At 39.9% G+C, this 25,576-nt stretch overlaps 1 protein-coding gene across 2 annotated transcripts in view; it reads right to left on the bottom strand.

Moving 5' to 3' along the window:
* LOC148845141 (agglutinin-like protein) overlaps positions 1 to 25,576 on the bottom strand; it is an 88,874-nt gene that overhangs the window by 55,877 nt on the left and 7,421 nt on the right. For both annotated transcript variants that reach the window (XR_016102075.1, XM_088953944.1), the window contains exons 2-5: positions 7,930 to 8,281; positions 7,701 to 7,827; positions 7,165 to 7,522; positions 6,971 to 7,060 (exon numbers count right to left, since the gene is read on the bottom strand). Coding sequence is in view for 1 of the 2 variants with exons in the window: in XM_088953944.1 (XP_088810070.1) it covers positions 6,971 to 7,060; positions 7,165 to 7,522; positions 7,701 to 7,827; positions 7,930 to 8,281 (927 nt within the window). In the remaining variant the exon portion in view is untranslated. The remainder of the gene's footprint in view (positions 1 to 6,970; positions 7,061 to 7,164; positions 7,523 to 7,700; positions 7,828 to 7,929; positions 8,282 to 25,576) is intronic.

Raw genomic sequence — 25,576 nt, 5'->3', positions numbered from 1 at the left:
CCACCAACAAAAATTGTAAGAACAAGTAATTTGTTGTAGGTTGAAGGGGGTAGAAGGGCTAGGGTAGATCAAAAAGGACACGGGTCAAATTAGTAAGAAACGATTTAAGCACCCATAGTTTAACAATGGATATGGCATAACAGAATAGAGAGACAATATTCATGTAGCCAACCCCATATAGTTGGGATAAGGCTTGGATGATGATGATGAAATATCATAATGTTGTGTTTGAAATATTAAAATTAATCACTTAAAATGCTATTATCATTTAGATATGATGATTTTCCATGTTTTAAGAAAAAACTGATGTTGTAAGTAAAGAGCATTGCTATTTTTTCCTTCATAAAATTTTGTTTCCTAGGTGAGCACCTATTTTTTCCTTTATAAATTTGCATGTATACTATTTGTCACACAACCAGTTTGAACAAGAGAGCACAACTAGTTTAGGGTGAAAAGAGAAATATGTCAACCCCACCCTAGAGAGTCAGAATATATATATATATGTATGTATAGTATTTACAGAAAGGGCCTTGTGGGGCAAAGAAAAGAAAATAAGAAAGAAAGAATACATGATAGTATAAAACAAGGACTATAGAAATAAGGTACAACATCAAGATTCTTCACACTCCCCCTCAAACTGATGCAAGTGCTATAGCATTAGTTTGCCCACAAGAAATAGATGTCTGGATCTCGTCAATGTCGTCATGGCCTTGGTGAAGATGTCAGCAATCTACATATCTGAGGCCACATAAGTAAGGGAGATAGAGCCAGCAAGAAACAAGTCTTGAATAAAGTGACAATCCATCTCAACGTGCCTCGCCCTTTCATGAAAGGCAAGGTTGGAAGCAACCTTTATAGCACTGGGTTGTCTGCAACAAAGGGATAGGTGTAGAGATAGGATGACCAAGGTCAATAAGAAGGAATTTAAGCCACACAATGTCACGGCACACCGACGGCATTGTCTTGTATTCAGCTTCTATGGAGGACTTGGAGACAGTCTGTTGTTTCTTGCATTTCCATGAGATAAGAGAAGCACCCATGAAAACACATCACCTAGTAGTGGAGCGATGAGTATCGGGACAACCTGCCCAATCAGCACCAGCATAGGCCTTCAAAACGGATAGGAGAGGATGAGGAGAAGAATAGTCCTTGTGATAAAGTGCCATGAACATAACGAATAATTCGACGGGCAACAGTCAAACAGGGTTAATGAGGAGTAGATACAAACTGACTGACAACCTGAACCGCACAATAGATGTCAGGTCGAGTCATAGTGAGATATATAAGGAACCTCACCAATTGACGTTAGACAGAGGCATCGGTGAGCGAGGGTCTTTTTGACTTGGATAATTTAACATTCAACTCCAGGGGTGTATCAACCTGCTCATTATAAGTAAGACCGGCTAACTTGACAAGATCCGAAGCATATTTGTGTTGTCAAATGAAATAGCCTCAATGATTTCTTTGACAAGATCCCAAGTCCTTCATGTGAAATGATCTATGAAGAAGAAACTTGAGGTCTTGAATTCCTTCTACATCATCTCTAGTCAACAACATGTCATCCACATGCAAGAGGAGAATTGTAATACCTTGAGGCCTTTTCTTAACAAAGAGAGAATGATCAGAATCACTCTGACTATACTCGGATCCAAAGTGTCTTTTAACTTCACAAACCATGCCCGATGAGCCTGCTTCAGCCCATAGAGAGATTTCTTCAAGCGACAGACAAGAGACGGATCCCTACAGTACCTAGGAGGGGGTTTCATGTAAACAGTTTCCTTTAAATGTCCATGTAGAAAGGCATTTTCACATCTAATTGATAGATAGACCAAGAGTGCACAGTAGAGAGAGCTAAAAGGACATGAACTGTAGTGATCTTGGCCATGGGAACAAATGTCTCCTCGTAATCAATGCCATACTCTTGTATATAACCCTAAGCCATAAGACAGGCTTTGTATCGATCTAAGGAGCCATCAGATTTCAACTTGATAGAATATACCCACTTGCTCCCAATAATAGAGCCATTAGGAGCTAGAACAAAGTCGGAAGTGTCATTCTCATGCAAGGCTTGAATCTCTGCATCCATGGCATCTCCCCAGTGGGGACTGCTAATGGCTACTAGTAAGAACGAGGAATATCTATTGAAGGCAAGACAACAACAATTGAACTATGGTTTGAAGGGAAACCATAGTAATCAAGGGGTCTAGAAACATGATTAGAATGTCGTAAAGGAATAGAGGTATCACTTGCGGGGTTATCAGTGGAAGAATGTGTTATGGGAACGCGCGTAGGATCTCGTCACGGGTCGGTCCACGGGGAGAAAGCCCTACTTTCCATTGCGCCTTCCCTTGCGTGCAGACCCTATTGTAGAAACTGAATGGGTGATTTGTCCAAGAGACCACCCGAACTCTCCGAATGGGTGATTTGTCCAAGAGACCACCCGAACTCTCCTCACTCTTCTCTTGACTGGAAAACTGAATCCCTTTATTTCAACTCATAGCTCCTTAAATAGGAGATTACGAAAGGGGGTTCCTTGTTGGATTCGGCTAGGCTAGGGTAATCCAACTTAAACTCAAACTCCTAATTACCTACTCCTAAAGGTAACACAACTCTTACTTAAGATAAGATAAGATAAGGATAAGGATAAGGGATGAGGAATGGTGTAGCTGGCGGCGAGTTGGCGGGCAGAGCTGATGTGGTAAGATAAGTGTGGACCCACCCTGATGAGCTATCATGTGGAACCCGCCCTACTGCTGTTGTCGGGCGGTGCACGCGTCTCGCAGTGCTGCTGCCGTGAGGTGCGTGCTGCTGCCGTGCGGTGCGTGCTGCTGTCTAGTGCTGCTGCCGTGTGGTGCGTGCTGCTGCCTAGTGCATGCTGCGCACTGCCAGGCGGTGCGTGCTGCTGTGTAGCGCTACCGGGCGGTGCCTGCTGCTGTGCGACCTGCTGTGCGTGCTGCTGCCTATGACTGCGCCGCAATGCGCTGCCGGGCAGTGTGTCCATAATAGAATGGGGATCTGGACCAGGTGGAAGGAGGGTTGTAGGCGTAGGTGTTGGATCCGAACTTGCTTGCGATAGAAGACGAGGAGATCCTTCAAAGCCATTGAAGACGGAGCATCTAGTGAGTCAAAGTCATACAAAACAGAGACAGAAGGTGTAAATAACTTGGTTACTCCTTAAAAAAAGAAATATGCTCATGAAAAATGACATTCCAAGAGATATGGATGCGATGAGCAGAAGGATCATAACAAAGAAATCCTTTGTGGCTGAGACTATACCCCACAAAGGCACATATAACTAACTAAGCTGAGAGTTTGGAATGTTTCCAAGAGGGAAGAAGTACAAAACATAAGCATCCAAAAACAAGAAGGTTAGAGAGATTGAGAGGAGAACCAAATAGTTTTTGATGAGGAAACATGTTAGCTAGAACAGATGAAGGTACACAATTAATTAGATACACAACCGTGCTAGCTGCTTCCACCCAAAACAAAGATGGTGCATGAGACCCCTGAAGAAGAGTTCTCACAACACTGAGAATATGCCCATTCTTGCATTCTACCACACCGTTTTGCTGAGGAGTGTCTAGACAACTCTGTTGAACTCGTATCCCAAGATTTCTTAGGTAGGAAAAAAATTCACCATCATTGTATTCTCCCCCTAAGTCTGAGGGTAGGATATGAAAACTAGATTGAATCCGAACTCGAACCATAGCATGAAACAACATGGTTTTCAAAACCGGGCCAGACCGGACAGTCAAACCAGAAAAACCGGGAACGGGTCACCTGACCGGTTCTGTTTTTCCCCAAAACCGGATTTTTGCCAAAAACGTTGAATTGGTAAGCAAACCGCTGACCCGGGCAGTTAAACCATTAGAACCGCTCAACGGTTTTGAAATTTTTTTATTTTTTGTCAGAACGAGCCGACTGTTCGACCCGGGAACCAGACCCTTGACCAGTTCGTTGTCCAGTCGGTTTTAAAAACCTTGTGAAACAACCGATAGGTTGGAAAAACTTTTGACTTGTGTCTGAGGAAGTAGAGCCCAAGTGTACCTGGTGTAGTCATCAATAAACAATACAAAATACTTTTACCCCAAATGTAAAACAACAAAGGAAGTCTATACATCATTGTGTATAATTTCAAAAGGTAAGGTAGCATGTTTAGCTTTGTGAGGAAATGGTAAAGTATGACTCTTACTGAAACAAGTAACACAAGATGTATCAAAAGTTTGCAAAGAGGGAATTTTACTTCTAATGAAACCAGAGTCAAACAAAATTTTAAGTTTTTCAAAGTTTGGGTGACCCAAACATTTATGCCATAGATCCCAAATGTTATTTCTTTGACCCAAACCAGAATTAAATGAAGAAGAACTAAAATAAGCATACGGTTATGCTGATTGAGATCCCTCGAAGTCCAGTGCAAACAAGTGGCCCAGTCTATGCCCCTTCCCTTTCACCATCCTAGTGCACCGGTCTTGAATCAAACAACCATTAGAAGAAAAGGTTAGAATGTGACCTTCATCATCCAATTGACCAAATGAAATAAGGTTAGTAATAAGTTTGGGAACAATGAAGGTTTTGGTAAGGGAGAGGGAAGACGAGGGTGAGAGCTTCAAACACAAGTCATTACGCCCATTGATATTCAATTTCTCACCATTGGCAATAACAATATGATTATGATGGGTCTCCAAAGATTTATTTGAAGGTTTGGGGTAGGTTCCAATCATATGATTGGTAGCCCCAGAATCAATTATCCAAACATGTGAGGAAGAGGAATAATAACCAAAGAACTCACCAAATAGGACAATAGCAGAAAATGCAGATGGGATAGCAAAGGATACAAGTTCCCGTATCTCTTCCCTGTTCATAGGAGCAGAAGATTCACCTTTGACACTAGGTGCACTGGGTGCATCAGCCATCTGTCCTTCAGATACCTGGTAAGCCTGTGTCTGATTCTTCTTCATACTACCTTTGGAGAGATGAACAAGACAATCTGGAATGACATGACCATGTTGCTTACAATATCTGCAAACATTTTTCTTCCTGCAGTGTGAAGCAATATGTTCAAACCTTTACATTCATAACATTGGGTTTTAAACATATCCTTTCCACCAGATTTCTTACTCCCTTGTGTAATAAAAACTGTTTCAGCCTCAAATTCAAATTGCTTTCCTTGCAGATTTGTAGCAGTCATAAGTTTAGTCTCTTCTCTCAGCAACTCTCCCATCACGGAATCTAAATCTGGTAATGTACCCCAACTTAGAATATTGGACTGAATAATCTCGTATTCAGGTCTCAGTCTCATGAGGAAATGGTTCACCTTCCTCCTCTCAGAGTGCTTCTGTAGATACTTAACACACTCCACTGAATCAGATGGCTCAATGTGAATTAATTCATGTTCTGCCCACAAGTTGAGAAATAGCAGAGAGATCAGGTTCAGCAGGTATATATGGTCATTCACCTCAGTAATGCAATCCACAGAGATATGCCAAGCTATGAAGGAACCAAAATCCTTCGAAGAAAATGCCAAAACAGATCCAATCTGATAGTTCTAAGTGATAACTGTCCAAGCCAGCAGAGTTTCAGGACTGTTGAACTGGAGGGAGAAAATACTCTCCAGAACTGAATCTGAAATACAACTGAGTGGTTTATGGAGTGAGAGTACCCTGGGGCAACACTAAAACTAGGGCTCTCAGAAACAAAGGATATCCTATTGAGCAGATAGGATGGATTGACCAACCTGATATGCAGATTTACAGAAACTTCCATCCAAGAGAGGAGAGATCAGAACCCAAATACTTGGTCCAATCATGATGAGATTTTCTGAGTAGGTAAACCAGGTCTAGGCAACACACCAGTTAAAGTTTCACTTTGAACAGATGCTTCTCCAAGGAGTTCTATGAAGATTTCCCTTGCTGAAATCACAGAACAGAGTAACCAGGATTAGAGTTGACTGAAACAGCCCTAGCTTCAGTCAATGAGTCCAGAAACCAGCAAGGTTTGAGAGGTTAATGAGTGAACATGGAACAAACAGTCTATGGAGTAACCTGCTCTGATACCATGCCACACAACCAGTTTAGGGTGAAAATAGGAATCTGTCAACCCCACCCTAGAGAGTCAGAATATATATAGTATTTACAGAAACGCCCTTGCAGGGCAAAGAAGAGAAAATAAGAAAGAAAGAATACATGATAGTATACGACAAGGACTATAGAAATAAGGTAGAACATCAGGATTCTTCACACTACTTAAAATGAAAACACAGATAAATAGTCATGTACTTATAAATAATTAAATTAGAATACATATCTCTTACATCATGTCATTTTAAATCAACATTTTCAGCATATTTTATTTTCTTGACAATTACAAGTACTTTGTGGTATATTTGACAAGTACTATACAAGGTACCTTTCCTTAATAAAAATATGTGAACAGGCATAAAATAAACATATTATATATTCATATGTTTTCCACGAAGAAAATATTCCAAGATTAAAGGTAGATAAGAGCATAGAGACATAAAGAGATCCTATGTCTAGTGTTGCAAATATGAGTCAAGTGCAAGATTCACCAAGTTTCAGTTGTCCTACAGTACTTGTATAATATGAACTCCCATCTAGGCAGAGTACCCAATGTCTTTTTTTTTTTTTTGATAAATGAAATATTACTAAACAAGCAAAAAGATTACAAATATATTTTTCCATCTAGTCAGATGGACTATTCCACCAATGGCACATCATAAAAAAAAAATTCCTTTTGGGCTAGCACATGAGCAGATTTTGTATTCAAGAGTTCTGATTATAGATAAAATTTTATTTATTCAAATAGCAAAAAACCAAGAGTCCCCACTGTCCTTGAGGAGCATAAATACTGACTTGAACAAATAACCAAGCCAGATTGTGGGTTCTGTACTTTTATTCAAGGCTCAAGAGGGTACCATTTTCTATTTTTGATTAGTTAGTCAAGAGAGTACCTTGTCTGCAAAATCATTCTGCGCTGCACTATTTTCACTAGCAAGCTGAGAGCTAGATGCTGCTGTTTCCCCAGTTGCTACAGGAGTTGTCTGTCAAAGCAAATAAGTAAGAATTTCCTATGCTTTGTCCAGAACATTTGAATCACAGAATATGCAAATTTTGATTTATCATGATTTGCAATGAAATTCCAAACCTTATCCTTCAATGAAAGTTTCCTTTTTCCTCCAGCAGATTCAACTATTGCATCAGCAGATGAGTTGTGCTGTTTCTCAGGAATGCCATCCTCACTTGGATGTACATTTTGTAAACCACAGGCCACAGGATCACTTATCTTCTCATTTCCATGGGTAAGAGACTCAATAATGTGTGGCAAAACTTCTATATTAATTCCATACTGTTCTGGCGTGTTCCTCGATGCTCCCAACCCTGAACTTGGGGATCCTGCAGAGAGGGGAAAAGATTTTCCTGGGCTTCTAATTAAATCTGTAGAAGATGGCCACAGCTCATCTGCATTAACAAGACTTCCACGGCCAAATATTGAGTCATCGTTTCTGCAAAATCATCACTTGTGAGAATAATGGGTCAGACATATGCCATTTGACTGTGCAAAAGAAGAATAAAACTATTGTTACTCTGTCTTTCAGTCAAAGTACTAACAAGCAAAATGTATGCCATGAATATGAGACAACTCATTCAAAGCTCAGAAAAAAGCATATAGAAATCTATTACCTAAAGATTCTATCAAGATCATCGAAGCTGCCAATGTTATCCCAACCATAACCAAGAAAGCTATTCTTCTCTTTATCTTCATTAGTCCCAAACAGTTCGGGTTCATTATCAACTTGAGATGCATCAGCTGTAGAGAGAGAGAGAGAGAGAACAAATATTTTCAGACAAATTTAACTTAATTCCAAAGCATTCCAATTAAACAATATAAAGAACTGTTGAATCGTATTACCTCTTTCTGAATTATTTGCAATTTCACCGATTGACTCCTGAGCATCTATGCCTGAATACGCTTTATTGCACACACCAATTGATAAAGGTAAATCAGGCCAAGAATCAATGTCCAACCCAGGAGCTGATAGGCCACTTTTCTCAAAGTCAGAACTGCTTCCCTGCTTAGAGTCAGGAACAACATTTTTATTTTCTGATATGTTTTGCTCTGCAGGCTTAATAGTGCTATAATCCTCATTCTGTTGTTTATTGTCATCTCCAAACGTAACCACTGATTTCTCTTCACTTTCCTTGGGATAGGGCACAATTTGGTTACCATCCTCACTGGCGTCACCCCATATTATGTCTGCAAGCTGAATGGTTAACAGAAGTGCATTATGTATCAATATAATTGGAAACACTTAACCTAACAAGTGAGGCACTGTTGGATTGAATTTATAGAGGAAACAAGACAAAAAATGAAGTACAAAAAAATCAAAACAACTTCAAAGAAAAATATAAGCATAGGCCTTTAGAGGAGAAAAAAATAAAAAAGAAATGAGGAAAAAATTTAACATGGTTTTGCTTGATGGCCTACATTGACAGGAGAGAGCTGAACAAATCTACTAGTTCAGCAAATAGAGGAAGACAAAATGAAACCCCTTACTCCCTCTCACTCACCACATACTCAAAGAGAATAGAAGACCATACACAAACCAAAGTCAAACAACCCATGTTAACCCAGATTCTATGACCCATATGCGATATTATTTAACTTGGCTAGATATTACATCAAACCCAGATAGAAAACCATATAATTGATCCAACCAACCAGATTCATACTCAAATAATACTTTTCGATATTTTTTCCTGAATAAAACTAAAGTACAACCAGAGCCCCATATCTCTACACTTTTTACCTAAAAAGTAGGAACTCTGGATTCCAAATGCAATTAACATAAAGCAAGATTGCAAAATTTGTATTAGAACTTCCTAGAAAAACTTTTATATAACACATCCTTGGCAGAAAACGATTATGTTCTTAACTATTGTACCGAGAATGGGCTGAATGGGCCTTAGTTTCTTTATTTTATTTAAGTTATGTCTTTTGTTTATGTTCTTTAAGTAGTGAGCCTTAGTTATGGGCCTGTTACTTGTTTTTATTGTTTCTTTAGTGCTGGCCGCCCTATTAAGGGCACTCATGGAATTGTACTTAGATTAGAATTAAAAGAAATAAAAGAGACCTATGGGGCTAGAGAGAAAGAGATCGAACTCTTCGCTTTTCTCTTCCCTTCTACTTTTCGCTCATCTCCTTCTTCAAACTTCTGCTGAAACTTCTTTTCTTCTTTTCTTTTCTTCTCTTTTCTCTATTTTCTGGATTATTATAGGTGTGTTCCACAACTTGGTATCAGAGCAGGCTCTCACCTTCAACATTTTTTTTCTCCTTTCTTGGCCCATACACAGTGTGTATGGAGAACTGATCATATGATTAGTTAGCAGCTTATGAAGTCCAGTGGGAGGGTTTTCGGAGAGGCTTTATGGAGTCTTTTCATCCCTAGTTGAAGCCCAAGGAAGGTTCTTGCATGAGCCTAGTTTAGTTTCTTTTTGGAATTTTAGATTTTCTAAGAGTGCCTTGCATTAGTTTAGAATTTTGATTACTTATTTGTGATATTTTGTCTGTATTGGCATTGCATCCTTTTACTTTCATCCCATTAACATTTCATTAATACCCAATCATCATGGTTAGCAATGCTGAACCTTCTGCTAGGGTAGAAACCTTGTCTAAGAACCAAGAAGCTTTAACCAAAGCCCAAGAAGAAACAAAAGCAATTTTTGAAGAGAAGATACAAACCCTTAGTTCAGATATAAATGCCCTTAAAGATTCTATGACTGAATAAATGAAACAAATATCTGTATCCATGGGAAAGCATCCTATTGAAGACGAGGAAATATGCTCAAGAGTCTACCATAGGGCATAATTATCGAAATGGTCAACCCTTAGGTTCTAGTGTTCAACAACCGGATATCAGGTGACTAAGGGTGCATGCATATCAGGTGACTAAGGGTCAATAGGTCAAACCATTGATACTTCCTCTTCCAAGGGTGAGGCTTCTACATCTACATCTATGGATAAGGAGAGAATTCAGCAACTGGTATCCTCTTCTATTTCCTCTACATTTTTTGCTATTGGTCTATCTAGTGAGTTTTCTAGTTACTGTTCTTCTCAATCTCACATTTGGATCATTGATTCCAGAGCAACTAATCACACGACAGGGGCTTTCCCTAAACCCCCATATATCATTTCTAAAACCCATCATAAACCATCATAAACAAATCATTACTTCCAATGGTGAAAAACTGAATATCATTGGTAGCAATGACCTATCCCTTAAGCTGTAATCTATAGCCTGTTTACCTCTTACCAAAACTTTTATTGTTCCTAACCTCACTACAAGTCAGATTTCTGTTGGTGAACTTATTGATGGAGGATATACTCTTACATTTTCTCATGATTGTTGTTTGATTTAGGACCAGTATACTGGGAAGGTAAAAGGGAAGGGGTGTAGGTTGAGCTGTTTATTTGCATTGGAGTTCGAGAATTCTAAAGCACCAACATCATTAGCATATTTTAGTTCATCTACTTCTGAATCTTTTATTGGGCAAAGGAATAATGTTTGGGACTTATGGCATAAACATTTAGGACATCCTCATTTTGAAAAGTTGAACTTTTTGTTTGACTCTGGTTCTATTAAAAATAAATTTCCATCTTTAAATACTTTTGGTACTTCATGTGTTTCTTATCATTTGAGTAAAAGCCGCACTTTATCTTTTCCTCACACATCTAAGCATGCCACCTCACCATTTGAAATTATACATGGTGATGTTTGGACTTCATCTATTGTTTCTCGACTTGGGTACAAGTACTTTGTCTTGTTTATTGATGATTGTACCAGGTATACATGGATTTACTTTCTGAGATATAAATCAGAAGTATATCCTACATTTTAGCTTTGGCATGCTATGATATGAGTCCGGTTTCAGTCTCATATATGTATTCTCCATTCAGATTCAGGGGCAACATACACTGATAGAGACTTCTTATCCTACTTGAGAAGTCATGGAATACAAGTTCAACGAAGTTGTCCAGATACACCTCAACAAAATGGAGTGGCTGAGCGTAAGAGTGGCCATGTGCTCAGTGTTACGGGAACCCTATTGCAAGAATCCCATGCTCCTTCATTTTGGGTAGAGGCCGCTAGTACTGTTGTTTGCTTGATTAATTGTGTTCCCTCATCCACTCTTGCTATTATGTCCCCTTTCCAGAAATTGTTTGGCCGTCCACCAGATTTATCTAGCCTCAATGTTTTTGGATGTCTTTGCTTTGTTCATCTCCTGTCTCGTGAGCGTTCCAAGTTATCTACTCAGTTTGTTATGTGTGCCTTTGTGGGATATAGTCCAGATCATAAAGGATTTCTTTGTTATGATCCCTCTACTCGTCATATTCGGGTTTTTTGGAATGTTGTTTTCCTTCAGCATATCTCCTTTTTTGCTATTGTTGCAAAGCTATCTGCTCCATCTATTTCTATTTTGCAGAATTTTAACTCGCGGGATACTTCTCCTCCTGCTGATGTGAAGGACTTCCTTGTCTTCTCTCGCAAAAGGTTATGTGCCCTAGATCCCACGCCTACAACCCCACTTCCTCCCGACCTAGATCATCCTCCCACTAATGCTCCTATAAGTGATGTTCCTTCAAATTCTGTTGTTATTCCTACCACATATTTTCATCGTTCCTCTCAGATCTCTAGACCTCCTAACCACTATGGTTTTCCTTCAAACAATAGCTCCTTGTCTATTGTATTATTGTCACAAATATTCCCCGCTCATATCAACAAGCCACCACCAGTCCTCATAGGTGAGATGCTATGGATGTAGAAATTCATGCCTTACAGGAGAATGACACTTGGGATTTGGTAATTCTCCCTCAGATGCTTTAGTCATTAGAAGTCGTTGGGTTTATACAATCAAGTTTGTATCCTTCTAGCTTTATCTGTTGTGCATTCATGGGCCATTTATCAATTAGCTGTGAAGAATGCTTTTCTTCATGGTGATCTGAAGGAGACAGTATACATGAAGCCTCCTCTTAGATATAGTAGTGATCCCTCCCTTGGTTATCAGTTAAAAAATCCTTTTATGGTCTCAAACAAGCTCCCTGGGCCTAGTTTGAGAAATTCTGAGATGTCATAGTTGTTGTTGGCTATCATCAGAGTGCCTCTGATCATTCTCTCTTCTTCCATCAAAGGTCTCAAGGCATTACTATCTTGTTGTTGTATGTAGATGAAATGTTGTTGACAAGGGATGATAAGGATGGAATTCAAGAACTCAAGTCTCTTCTTCACAATTCCTTTCATATAGAAGACTTGGGTTCTCTTACTTATTTCTTGGGGATGGAAGTACATTGTAGTAACCGAGGTTACTTTGTTTGTCAGCACAAGTATGCATCTGATCTTGTTAAGCTTGCTGGCCTTATAGACACCAAATAAGTTAATACACCTTTGGAACTCAATGTCAAGTTGTCTAAATCTGATGGGACCTTGCTTGATGCTACTCTATATCGACAATTGGTTGGGTCCCACATCTATCTCACCACGACTCGCCCAGACATCTCTCATGCAGTTTAGGTAGTTAGTCAGTTTGTTTCACCCCCATGTCAACCCCACATGATTATTGTCCACCGAATTATCTATTATGTTCGTGGCACTTTATCTCAGGGACTACTCTTTTTTTCTTCCTCTCCTATTCAGTTGAGGACTTATGCTGATGTAGATTGAGCAGGTGGCCCTAACACCAAACGGTCTACTACAAGGTGGTGTGTCTTTTTGGGTGACTCCCTTATCTCCTAGAAATGCAAGAAACAACAAACAATTTCTAAGTCAACTACAGAAGCCGAATACAGGGCTATGTCATCAGTGTGCAATGAAATTGTTTGGCTTCCTTCCCTCCTTGTTGATCTTGGAGGTGAACACGAAGATCAACAAGGAGGGAATGAAGCCAAACAATTTCTATGTGATCTACAGAAGCCGAATACAGGGCTATGTCATCAATGTGCAGTGAAATTGTTTGGCTTCACTCCCTCCTTGTTGATCTTGGTGTTCACCTCCATTTTCCTATTACTCTCTATGCTAATAACACAAGTGCTATCAAGATTGCATCTAATCCAGTGTTCCATGAGAGAACCAAGCACATTGAGATGGATTGTCACTTTATTAGGGATCTATTTCTTGTTGGCTCTATCTTTCTTCCACATATAGCTTCTGACTTGCAAATTGTTGATATACTTACGAAGCCTATGATGAGATCTAGACATCTATATCGTGTGAGAAAACTGATGCTTATGTCTCAGCATCAATTTGAGGGGGAGTGTGGAGGCACTTGATGTACTATAGTCGTACTATAGCCTTTGTCTTCTTTTATCTTTCAGCCCTCCATGGGCCCTTTTTTGTAATTATTCTTTTTCTCCTTTAGCCCTTCAAGGGCTCCTTTGTAAATACATATAATTAATATATATTTAGGCTCTTTGGGGTGGGGGTCAACTCATTTAGTTAGGCACCCCAGAATTCTACTATGTTCTCTTGTGATTTCTCTTGTACGAATTAGGTCGGTGACACTTTTACATGATAAGGAAGTATTTCAGAGATTATTGGGGAAACTTCTATACTTATGTATGACTTGCCCAAACATTTCATATGTTGTAAGTGTAATAAACCAGTTCATGCATGCCCCTAGAGATACACATATGGCTATTGCAAAAGGGTATTATGCTATCTAAAGTGAACTCCCAGGAAGGGTATACTATTTGTTAAACATGACCATATGAAAGTAAAAGCATATACAAATGTTGATTAGGCAAGTAATATATATGACAGGTGGTCCACATCAGACTATCGTGCTATGGTAGCTAGGAATATTGTTTCTTGGAGAAGTAAAAAGCCATCAGTGGTTTCTAGATCTTCAGCTGAAGCAAAGTACATGGCTATGGCCCATGGGGTTTTTTAGTTGTTATGGCTTAAATATTTCCTTGATGAGATGGATATCTTGTGTGATAAGCCACTGATGTTATACTGTGACAACCAAGCAACTATTATCATTGCTCACAACTTGGTTCAGCATGATAGAACTAAACACATTGAAGTAGACATACACTTAATATGAGAGAGTGGCTTTAGGGGAGGTGTGCCTTCCTTTTATAGCATCATAAGAGCAGGTAGCAGATTTTCCGACTAAGGGAGTTACAAAAGCAAAGCTTCAACACTATGTAAGCAAGTAGGGCATTGATATCTATGCTCAGCTCGAGGGGGAGTGTAGTGAGAATGAGTCGAATGGGCCTTAAGATGTAAACCAGTCCTCAAAAATAGGTGTAAACTTGAAAAATTAGAGAGAAAAGAGAGGAAGAAAAATAAGAACAGCAGTACAAGAGAAGAAGATGGGAAGAGTGGAGGAAGAAAAAGTAAGGTTCGAATAATCCTTCCCTCCCTTCTCTAATCCCTTTTACTAAAAATTAATGTTAAAATAATTACAAGTATGCCCTTAAGTGGGCGGCCAGCTAGGCAGTAACATAAAGAGATCAAACAAAAAGAAATAACAGGCCCATTAAGAGAGGCCCATTAGCTAACAGGAAAATAGAAAAAATATTACAAGAGAAGATACTAGGACCCATTTGGCCCAGTCTTTTTACACCTTAGTTTCTTTGTTTTATTTAAGTCGTGTTTTTTGTTTATGTTCTTTAAGTAGTGGACCTTAGTTATGGGCCTTTTACTTGTTTTTATTGTTTCTTTAGTGTTGACCGCCCAATTAAGGGCACTCATGAAATTGTACTTAGATTAGAATTAAAAGAAGTAAAAGAGACCTATAGGGTTAAAGAGAAAGAGATTGAACTCTTCTTTTCTCTCATCTCCTTCAAACTTCTGTTGAAACTTCTCCTCTTTTCTTTTCTTCTCTTTTCTCTATTTCTGAATTATTGCAAGTGTGTTTCACAGCTACTATCTAAGGGAAATGGAAAAGTGCTAAAGAAAATTGATGATGGAATGAAAAGGTTCAAAATATAATCAAGTTTAAACGAGCATGTTATAAAGATTAACAAAAATCTAAAAATAGAGAAAACTTTGAAAAAATATAGAACCATAAGAAAGGAATTTAAAAAGAAAGGTAAATTAAAGGCACACGATGAAGGATGAACTCTGTCATAAACTAGGTGGTAAGAAAGGAGAAAAGGGAAATTATAAGCTAACAACAATGAGAGAAAGGAAAGACAAAGATTTAAACCATGTTAAGTGTATTAAAGAGGAAGATCAAAGTGATTTGATAATAGATGGAGAAATTAAGGAAAGATAGATAAATTATTTTGAAAAATTATAAAATGAACAACATGTAGAGGCACTACCAAAGGAGGGATTAGTCATACTAATAGTGTTGGAAATAACATATACTTTCGTAAAATCAGAGTTGCTTGAGTGAAAGAAGCGCTAAATAGGATGAAGGGAAAAGCGTTAGGACCAGATGGTATTCTAATAGAGGTGTGGGAAGGTATTGGGGAGATAGGCTCATTATGTCTAAGTTATTTAATAAGATAATTGTTGTTTATGTAAATTTAAGCCATGTTTTTAGTGTCAAGGGCAGATCTGTCTTTTTTCCCTCTTTTATGGTTGTCTTAGTATAAATATTAAGAAGGGCTGCTGTTCCATTTTTCGTTTTAACTCCAAATACTTTCCCTCTATTTCTTCTTTTCTTCCCTTTTCTTAAAGATTCTGCTGCTGAAAATATGGTATTAGAGCACCAGATTTGATTGATTGGACTCTTTTTTCTACTATGCACTGTTCATTCTTCTTGGATTTCTTCATCATACATGGAACAACAGCATTATAGCCTGATCTGATGATTCTGATCGAAGCAACCTTTCATTCTCTTCACTTTTCTCTTTGTCCTTGGTCATAGAATCAAAGGAGATGCTTCCAGTTCTTGTTCATGGACCATGTAAACCTTCTTAGTAAGGTTTCTTCTCTGTTCATGACCCGCAGGTGGTGTTCACCATTGTGGAGTGTTCCAGCAAGTCATGGGATGCCCGAGTGACATGTTTTGTGCATCCTCCTTCTCTTGTTTCTAGTGTTTATTCTGATCTGTGTGTACAGATCCGTTCTCTCCCTATTCTCACACCCTAGAGTGGTTGGCAAAGTAAAGGAGTGCAAGTTTTGATCAGGAATAGTGAAGGGTGATTCTCAGCCAGGTTGTTTTTCTTTTCTTCTGGCCTTGACAGATTCGGGTTGGTTGTTGTGAGCAGAACAGGGTGTTAGTGTGGGGTTCCAGGGACCTACTTGTAATTTGGCTGTTTTCTTTATTTTTAGGGTGTACCACCAGGGACCTACTTGTAATTTCTTTATTCTTTATTTTGTTATAACACATTAAGATAAAATAGATGCTGGGCGTCACCAGCACTGTTCTTTTGACTCTCACATATTTTTTTCTTCCTCTTCTCTTCTCCTTTCTTCTCTCCTCTCTCTTCTTCCTCTTTTCTTGTAAGATAACATGCTATTGGTATCAGAGCACAACTCTGGGCAATAGGAGTTGTGTTTTCCGCTGAGAAGTATCCATTCAACCCAGGCGCCAGATTTCTTGGACTGTGAAGACAAAAAAGAATCTAATCGGACTGATCAGAAATACCTTTTGTTGCTTCTTCTGGGTTCTTCCTTGGTCGTAGCACCAAGGTAACCATAGTTGGAGGAGGCCGATGCTGTGAAGCTTCCTTTTTTACCTTTGGCTGATATTGTGAAGGCCTAGTTGTGTTTTTTGCACCTTCGTACAGGTGCTGTACAGGGGTGTGTGATCCCCTTTGTCCAGGTATGTGCTGTGTTTAAATTGGTGTGTGAAGTGTAGAGATTACAGCAGTATACTTCTTCTTTCTGGACTGTTTCTGGACTTATTTGCTGCAAGTAGCCCTTTAGTAGTGTGTACATGTTTTCAGAAGCAGTGTGTGGAGTTTTGCCCTAATTGTGACAGTTAGAAGTAGTACTGGTGTGAGGACTGGTCTTGTGCAACTGCAGTTTTGTTTTTGACTTGTAGACCTGCCTTTGAAAATGGCGAATGATGATTCTGCCTCTTGCAGCCATGGAATCTGATGTGAAAACGGTATGGTGATGCCCTAGCTTCTTGCAGCCATGGAATCTGATGTGAAAAAGAACTTTATGTGGGCAGATACTGCAAATGAGATATGGGGACAGGCCAAAACCACCTATTCTGAGCAAAAGCACTACGCTAAGATCTACCAGGTTCAAGTTGAATCCTCAACTTGTAAACAGGGAAACCGTAGCTTACCAGCCTATTATTCAGCCCTTACCTCAGTTTGGAAGGAATTGGACCATTATCAGGATATAGAATGGAAACAAGAGGATGATGCTAGAGCCTAAAAGAAGATGGTTTCTCAGCAGCGGTTTTCGCCTTCTTGTTGGGTCTAAACCCAATATATGAACCCCTTAGGGTTCAGATTTTAGGAAGTAAAGAGTTGCCTTTGGTTCAAGAGGTGTATGCCCTTGTTCAATCTGAGGAAAGTAGGCGAAGTGTGATGATTACAACTGAGAGAGAGTGACAGGTAGCATTAGCTGCAATGGGTGGAAATAATATGGGAAAGAAAAATGATTCCAAGAAAGCTGATGATAAGGATAAGTTGTTCTGCACCCACTACCGTCGTTCAAGACATACACGTGACACATGTTGGAAGCTCCATGGGAGACCAAAGTGGGCTGTAAAGAACCAAGAACAGGGTAAGGTATAGAGTCAGAAGAAGACTAATACAACACACAATGCAGCAAATGTGGTAACCCAAGAAACTCAATTTGTTGGGGTGCCAACTAATACTACTTGAGAGAACTTCATTGGTTCTGACCCCAAGGAAGACATTATAAACTCCTTCCATAGTCACTTGGAATCATATGGTAGGGCCTTGCGCCAGATGGACAGATCAACTACTGGTAACCCTTCTACTTCATTTGTGTCTGCATCAGGTAATGCAGCTTTTGCCTTCCATGTCTCCACAGCCACTGATTCCCCTTGGATCATTGACTCAGGGGCTTCTAATCACATGACCGGTAAGCCAAACCTATTCAGTTCTTATAACCTTTTGTCAGGAAGGGATAAGGTGAGACTTGAAGATGGATCATTTTCCTCCATTGCAAGCCAAGGATCAATATCCCTTCCTCAAGGACTTAACCTGAATAATGTTTGCATATCCCTCAGCTTCCTATCAACCTTCTTTCTATTAGTAGTATCACAAATTCATTAAACTGCAGTGTAACCTTTTTTCCTGATTCATGTATTTTTCAAGACCTAACTTCTAGGAGGACGATTGGTAGAGGAAGCTTAGTGGATGGTCTCTACACTCTCGACAACAAGGCTGGTTTCTCGGTGTCATCTCCAGCGTCTCATAGTCAGACAAATTTTTTTGTGGCATAATCAGTTAGGTCATGTGTCTTTTGAAATAATAAAGTCTTTGTTTCCTTTTTTATTTAAGTCATGTTCAGTGTTAGATTTCCTTTGTCAAATGTGTCAGTTGAGAAAGCAATGTAGAACAATATTTTCTTCAAGTAATAAAAGATCAAGTTTCCCTTTCCATATTGTGTATTCTGATGTGTGGGGGCCTACTACCATAACTTTGGAGGGCGGGTATAAGTACTTTATTACATTGATTGATGATTTCTCCTACTATACATGGGTTTTTCCCATGCGTAGCAGCGACGAAGTCCCAAAGATCGTAAGATATTTCCAAAGGATGATGTTTACACAGTTCCATGTTAAAGTTCAGATTTTTCAATCCGACAATGCGAAGGAATATTTCTATGGTGAGCTAAATGAGTTATTTGCTTCCCATGGATCCATTCATAGAAGCTCATGTGCAAGAACACCACAACAAAATGGTGTTGCAAAAAGAAAGAACAGACACCTCCTTGAGGTAGCCCGAGGGATGATGTTACATAAGAATGTTCCCAAACGATTTTGGGTTGATGTTGTACTTGTTGTTGCTTATGTCATAAATCGCAAGCCCTCCAAAGAGTTAAACTACAAGGCCACTCATCAGTTATTGTTTCCTCAATCTCCTTTATTTTCCATTCTCATGAGGGTGTTTGGTTATCGTGCTTTTGTCCATGACTTGTCCCCGTCCCATGATAAGTTGGATCCTCGGTCTATTCCATGTGTCTTTCTGGGGTATCCTTCCTCGCAAAAAGGTTATCGATGCTTTGGTCTCGTTAGTCATAAGTTCTTTGTCTCCATGGATGTCTCTTTTTTTTTAAGTCTAAATCATTCTTCCTTGCTTCTCCTCAGAGGGAGAGTAATGTGGAAGAGGAGAAGCAAGCCCAAGTTCGTCAAGTCTCCCTTCCTTCTATTCTGGATCTCACTCCTTTTCGTGTCTTCCAATGTCAAACGCGGTAGATATCAGCAATGTGGCAAAGATGTGGAGCCACCAAACACTAAGCAACCAACACTGTCTGATTCCCAGGAGGTAAGTCCAACACCTGTCAATCCCATAGCCCCCATTTTGGTTGTGGATGACATTGACATTCCTATTGCTCATAGAAAGGGGGTTAGGTCATGCACTACCAAACACCCCATTACCTAGTATGTGTTCTAAGACCACATTTCCCCCTCTCACCGTGCCTTCCTATCTGCAATTGATACTATTCCCATACCCAGAAATGTGGCAAAGGCTTTAAAATACCCTGAATGGATAGATGCTATAAAGGAGGAGATCAATGCCCTCCATAAGAATTAAACATGGGATTTGGTCGATATTCCAATAGGGAAAGTCCTGGTGGGGTGTAAGTGGGTGTTTATAGTGAAACACAAGGTAGACGGGACAATTGAAAGGTACAAAGCAAGGCTAGTAGCTAAAGGGCACACCCAAGTTTATAGTGTTGGCTATGATGAGACATATGCTCCAGTAGCTAAGATGAATTCAATACGGGTTCTTCTATCATTGGCTACAAACCTTGACTAGAAATTGCACCAACTAGATATAAAGAATGCCTTTTTAAATGGTGATCTGAAGGAGGTGTACATGGTTCAACCCCCTAGTTTTTGTGCCGATGGAAGTGAAAGTAAGGTGTGTAAACTAAGAAAGTCTCTCTAATGGTCTAAAACAATCACCTCGAGCGTGGTTCAGTAAATTTCATATGGCGGTTCAACAAGTGGGGTTCAAGCAATGTCAGTCTGGTCACACTCTCTTTGTGAAGAGATGTCAAGAACAAGTGGTTGTATTAATAGTGTACGTAGATGATATCATCATTACAGGAAACTGGAGCACAGAAATACAAAAGTTGAAGGAATTCCTAGCCTCTCATTAGGTGCAAAACCAGCCAACACCCCTATGGATGTTGACTACAAACTGGGAAATTGTGATGGTGAACCACTAAAAGATGTGAAACGGTTTCAACGATTAGTAGGAAGATTGCTTTATTTGTCCACGGCACGCCCTAACATGCTTACTCAGTTGGGGTCCTAAGCCAATTCATGCATTCCCTTAAAGGACCACACATGAAGGTAGCAGAGAGGATTCTTAGGTATTTGAAAAAGTATCTAGGAACATGGTTACTATTCAACAAACACAATCATCTGAAGGTGGAAGTCTACACAGATGCTGACTAGGCAGGTGTTGTGGATGATAGAAAATCCACAAGTGGATACTGTACCTATGTAGGAGGAAATCATGGTATTAGAGGAAGATCAAGGTTTGAAGGAGGAGGTGCAACTGCAGGATCTGTCAACGAGGACTGAACTGGAGGAGGGGCCAGTGCTCTTCTGTGAGTATACACTTGTCGAGTTGGTGGCCTCTCAGTAAAAACCTGCACGGAAGAGGGAGGAGATAGAACAGGAACCATAGGAGGGGGATCCGCAAACGGAACAGGAACCACAGGAAGAGGGACCTCAACTGGAAGTCTGGAATAGGAAGTGGAACCATGGGGGAAGGAGAAGGGACCTTAGTACTCGAGAAAAATGGGACTGACTCAAAGAAAGTGACATCCGAACACACAAATGACTTACGAGAGTTAAGGTTATAGCATTGATGCCCTTTTTGAGTTCTGGAGTATCCAAGGAAGATGCATTTAGTAGCACGTGCATCTAACTTGTCTAAACCAGGCCCCAAATTTTGAACAAAACAAACACATCCAAAGACTCTCGAGGTAAGAGGAAACAGAGACAGAGTGGGAAACAATACTGAGAAAGGGGATTGACTTCCAAGGATGGACATGGGCATCCGGTTGATGAGGAAACATGATGTTAGGACAACATCACTCCAAAAACACTTTGGGACATTCATATTAAGCACAATGGACCGAGCAGTTTCAAGTAAGTGTCGGTTTTTCTGTTCAGCCACATCGTTCTGTTGTGGGGTGTAGGAACAAGAAGTTTGATGAATTATCCCATGGTGCTCTAAGTATTGCTGAAATAGTGTTGAGGTGTACTCTTTTGCATTATCAGAGTGAAGAATTTTAATATGAATTCCAAATTGGGTATGTATTTCAGCATACAATTTTTGAAAGATAGAGAACAATTCACCGCGATCTTTCATAAGATAAAGCCATGTCATCCTTGAAAAGTCATCAACAAAAATTACAAAATACTTACAACCATTGTATGACACCACTTTATTTTCCCAAACATCTGAATGAACTAAAGAAAAATGACTTAAGACACGACTATCACTATTGGGCTAAAAGAGACTCCATGGTGTTTCCCAAGCTAATATGACTCACAATCCAATGATGGAAGATGACTTGAGAAATGGATGACCAAGTATGCAGTACCATTTAAGAGGAGTAAAAGATGAATGAAATGCTACTGGCGGGCCACCACCATCAAGGTAATACAATCCACCTGCCTCATGCCCTCCACCAATCTTCATCCCCGTCTTGAGATCCTGAAACACACAAGAAGAGGGATAAAAGGTTATAGAACAATTAAGTGACTTGGTTAATCTACTAACAAACATAAGGTTAAAAGGGAACTTGGGGACATATAAAACAGAGGATAAAGATAAGGAGGTAAGATCAACATCACCAACACCACAAATGGGAGAGGTAGATCAGTTAGCAAGGATAACTGTTTGAGATGTAGAAGACTGAGAAAGTGAAGAAAACACATTTGGAGTCCCAGACATATGATCCGAGGCTCTAGAGTCAATGATCCAGTGTGAAGGTTTGGAAGCCAAGCAAACCATTCCTAAATGGGCAAGAGTAGTTGTGTTCTGCTGAGAGGATGTTTGAAGGAACTTCTCGTATACCTCACGTGGTACACTCACCATCTCTTTCCCAGAAGAACCAGTAGATGTGGATGGAGTCTGATCAGTTTGTTGATTTTCACTAACTGTACCACTGCCACTAGTCACAACATGGTTAGCCCAAGTGTTGGGTGGACCATGTAAATCATAGCAGAAATTAACAATGTGCCTCTCTAATCCACAGTATGTGCATTTTCTAGTTCCATTACTTCTTCCCCTGCCATGACCTCCCCCTGACTCTCGACCTCCACCGCGACCACCAGAACGATTAAACGTAGGGCCACCTCGGTTTCCTGGAAACCCACAGCCACCACTTCCACCATCACTATTTCCAAAACCTCCCCCTCTAGTCACCACAAAGCTAGATCTGTCTAAGAGAGAATAAGGCTCTGTAGAATCAATAGATATCCTTCGAAGACAGGCAAACACTTCCTCCAGAGAGGGGAGAACAGACCCCCCAAGTATTTGTGCTCTAACAAGTTCATATTCAGCCTTCAGACCCACTAGAAACCTTGTCACATCAAGTTGCTCTCACTATTGTTGCTGAACCTGAACATCTGGTATCAAAATATGATATACATTAAGCTCATTACAAATATTCCTCATACTTGCATAGTATTCCTCCAAGTTTTGGTTACCCTACTTCAGATTGAAGTACTCTTGGTAAAGATGATATACTCTAGTGGTATTATCTTGGCCTAAATAAAGTTTCTTAGCATGGTCCCAAATTTCCTTAATTGTATTTAGGAACATAAAATTCACACTGATTTTAAGTTCAATGCTATTCCACAACCATGTCATAATCTGTGCATCCTCCTGTTCCCAATCATTAAACCCTGGAGAATCAAAGAGGGGTTTGCCCTTTCTCACATGTTTTGTAGCTTTTAAAAACACCTCCACAGATTTGGCCCACAATACATAGTTCTCACCATTCAACCTAATAGATGTCATTTGAACATTTAAGTAATCTGGAGAAATCATAACACCTGTTTTATTATCACTCCCATCTCCAGTTGATTCCATCTTAACCGGTTCACCTCACTTCACCAAGAAATCACTATTATAAACAAAGTAGTCACCTTCTACTATTCAGCACCACACTACACACTACTCAACAAAATATAATTACAACCACACTGCTGCTGTCATGAACTCAGAATTCGAAAACCCTACTTTCAACTCACATATCCAGGTATAAACAGAAGGAAAAGAGGCTCATATGCATACCTATCAATTCATACTACTACATAGATGAAATCCAGACTAAAAGGAAGCAGCCACAGTCCACTACTAGCTGAATAAGGATTTCTGTTCACACCTGTCCACAACCAGCCCTCTTCGTACCATCGAATGGAGGGTTTCTAGTATACCATCACAATGACCACCACCACAGCAACTGGAGGCATATTTACCTCCAAGAACAAAAAACGACTACTCCTTTTTTGGCCCCTTACCGAACTTCCAATCTGTCTAGGAAATATTTAAAAAAAATGATATGGTCGGCAACAATCCCAGAAAGACGAAGGGCGATGAGATTTAATCCTACCAACTGGTTTTTTATTGCTCTGATACCATGTAAAATAGGTAGATTAATCCTATTCAGTTCCAGAACAAGAAGAAGAAGAAGAAGAGAAAGAGAAAGAGAAAAAGGGTTCGGCCAGAAGAGAAAAAGTCACTCTTCCCAATCGACCCACTTTGTATTTATAATGAATAAGTTGAATTACAAAAGACAGTATTGTCCCTTACAAGAGATGGGACACATAACTTAAACTTGAATAAAGCAGACCTTTCACTTCTAATTAGATAGACCAAAAGACCAAAATACCCCTGTACTGTCGACTCTAACATGTGGAACCATCCACAAATCCCCATAGGCCATTTCCCTTAACATAGAACTGGAAATGGAATTTCCAGAAGGCATAGTTTGTCCCATTGAACTTTACTGGTAGAATATCCCTTTTCTCCATGGCCATTTCAGCAATGAATAAACAAAAACCTAAGAAAGTAGAGCAGCCAAAGGTCCACAAGAAACCAAAACTTGATGGAATATGTGTGTCCAATCACACAGCACAAGGAGGAAGCAAAATCCAATTAAAAAAACAGTCACAGTTTTCGAACTGATAACGGTGCAAAAAAGGTAAGTTTCCTGGAGTGTCGAACAAGAAGAAGGGAAAAACACCCTTCAAATGTAATCTGAACCAGAAATAAATTATAAGATCTATATAAATCTGACCTGGGAAACTTCAGATCTTAAGTTTCACAGTGTTTGAAGTAGCCAATTGAGAGAAAGAGAAGAAACCCTATTACTGATGGCGATCTTCCAGAGAAAGAACAACAGAGTTGTGTTGATCAATACAACAACCTAAGAGATCCAAAGTTGAAATAGATGGGTCGATCTCACAGGCCTAAACAGATTTCAATCAAGAACAGGTTAAAAAAACCTGCTCTGATACCATGTCAACTCAGTTCAAATCAGAGAAGATAGTAGGGTTCTGCCTACCTCAGAAGCTTCTTCGAGGGAGCTCAGGCCTCCTACAGAAGAAAGAGAAGAGAAAATGATTTTTGGTGCTCAAAAAGGTGATTTTCTTTATTGCGATTCTGTTACTTGTAGCCCCTTACATCACATGGGATATGCTCTCAGTTGTAACTAACTAGCTGATGTGGTCCCCTCACATAGGTCTTAGGGTAAGGTTGTATGGGTATCATGCTGCTGGGCCAATTAGTGGTAATGGGCCTAGTTGTGTGCCTATCAAATCCCCCCACCTTGAGACCGACCTTGTCCTCAAGGTTGACTTGGGGAAATTCCTGCTGCAATCGAGAGTATTCCTCCCAGGTGGCTTCTTCTTCCAGCAGGTTGCTCCACACAACTAGGGCCTCTTCTATGTAGTACTTTCCTTTGCATACCCAACGGAAGTCTATCAGCTTGTGGGGCTCCATGATCATGACTTCTTCCTCAGTGAAAGCTGGAAGGGTTGTCTGAGTTTTGTGCTCTTGACCCACTTGCTTCTTGAGTAGGGATACATGAAAGACAGGGTGGAGTTTGGAGGACGGTGGTAGTTCTAGCTTGTAGGCAACTGATCCAACCCTTTCAAGGACTTTGAAGGGTCCATAATATTTGGGAGCCAATTTCTGCCATGCTCGCTTGGCTACTGAGGTCTGTCGGTAGGGTTGAAGCTTCAAGTAAACCATGTCATCATGCTGGAATTCCGAGGGGCGGTGTTTGCTTTCATAGGTACCCTTCATGACCTGCTGGGCCCGTTGCATATTGTTCTTAAGCTCTTGCAAGATTAAATCTCGGCTGGTGAGGTACTCATCTACTGTAGCTACTGTTGTGGAGCCTGCCTCGTAGGGG

The sequence above is a fragment of the Nelumbo lutea genome, chromosome 7, assembly GCF_056320005.1.
Source record: "Nelumbo lutea isolate HS-2025 chromosome 7, American lotus-T2T, whole genome shotgun sequence".
NCBI lineage: Eukaryota > Viridiplantae > Streptophyta > Magnoliopsida > Proteales > Nelumbonaceae > Nelumbo > Nelumbo lutea.
Note: the sequence above shows the minus strand (reverse complement) of the source record. Positions and strands in the feature narration are given on the sequence as shown.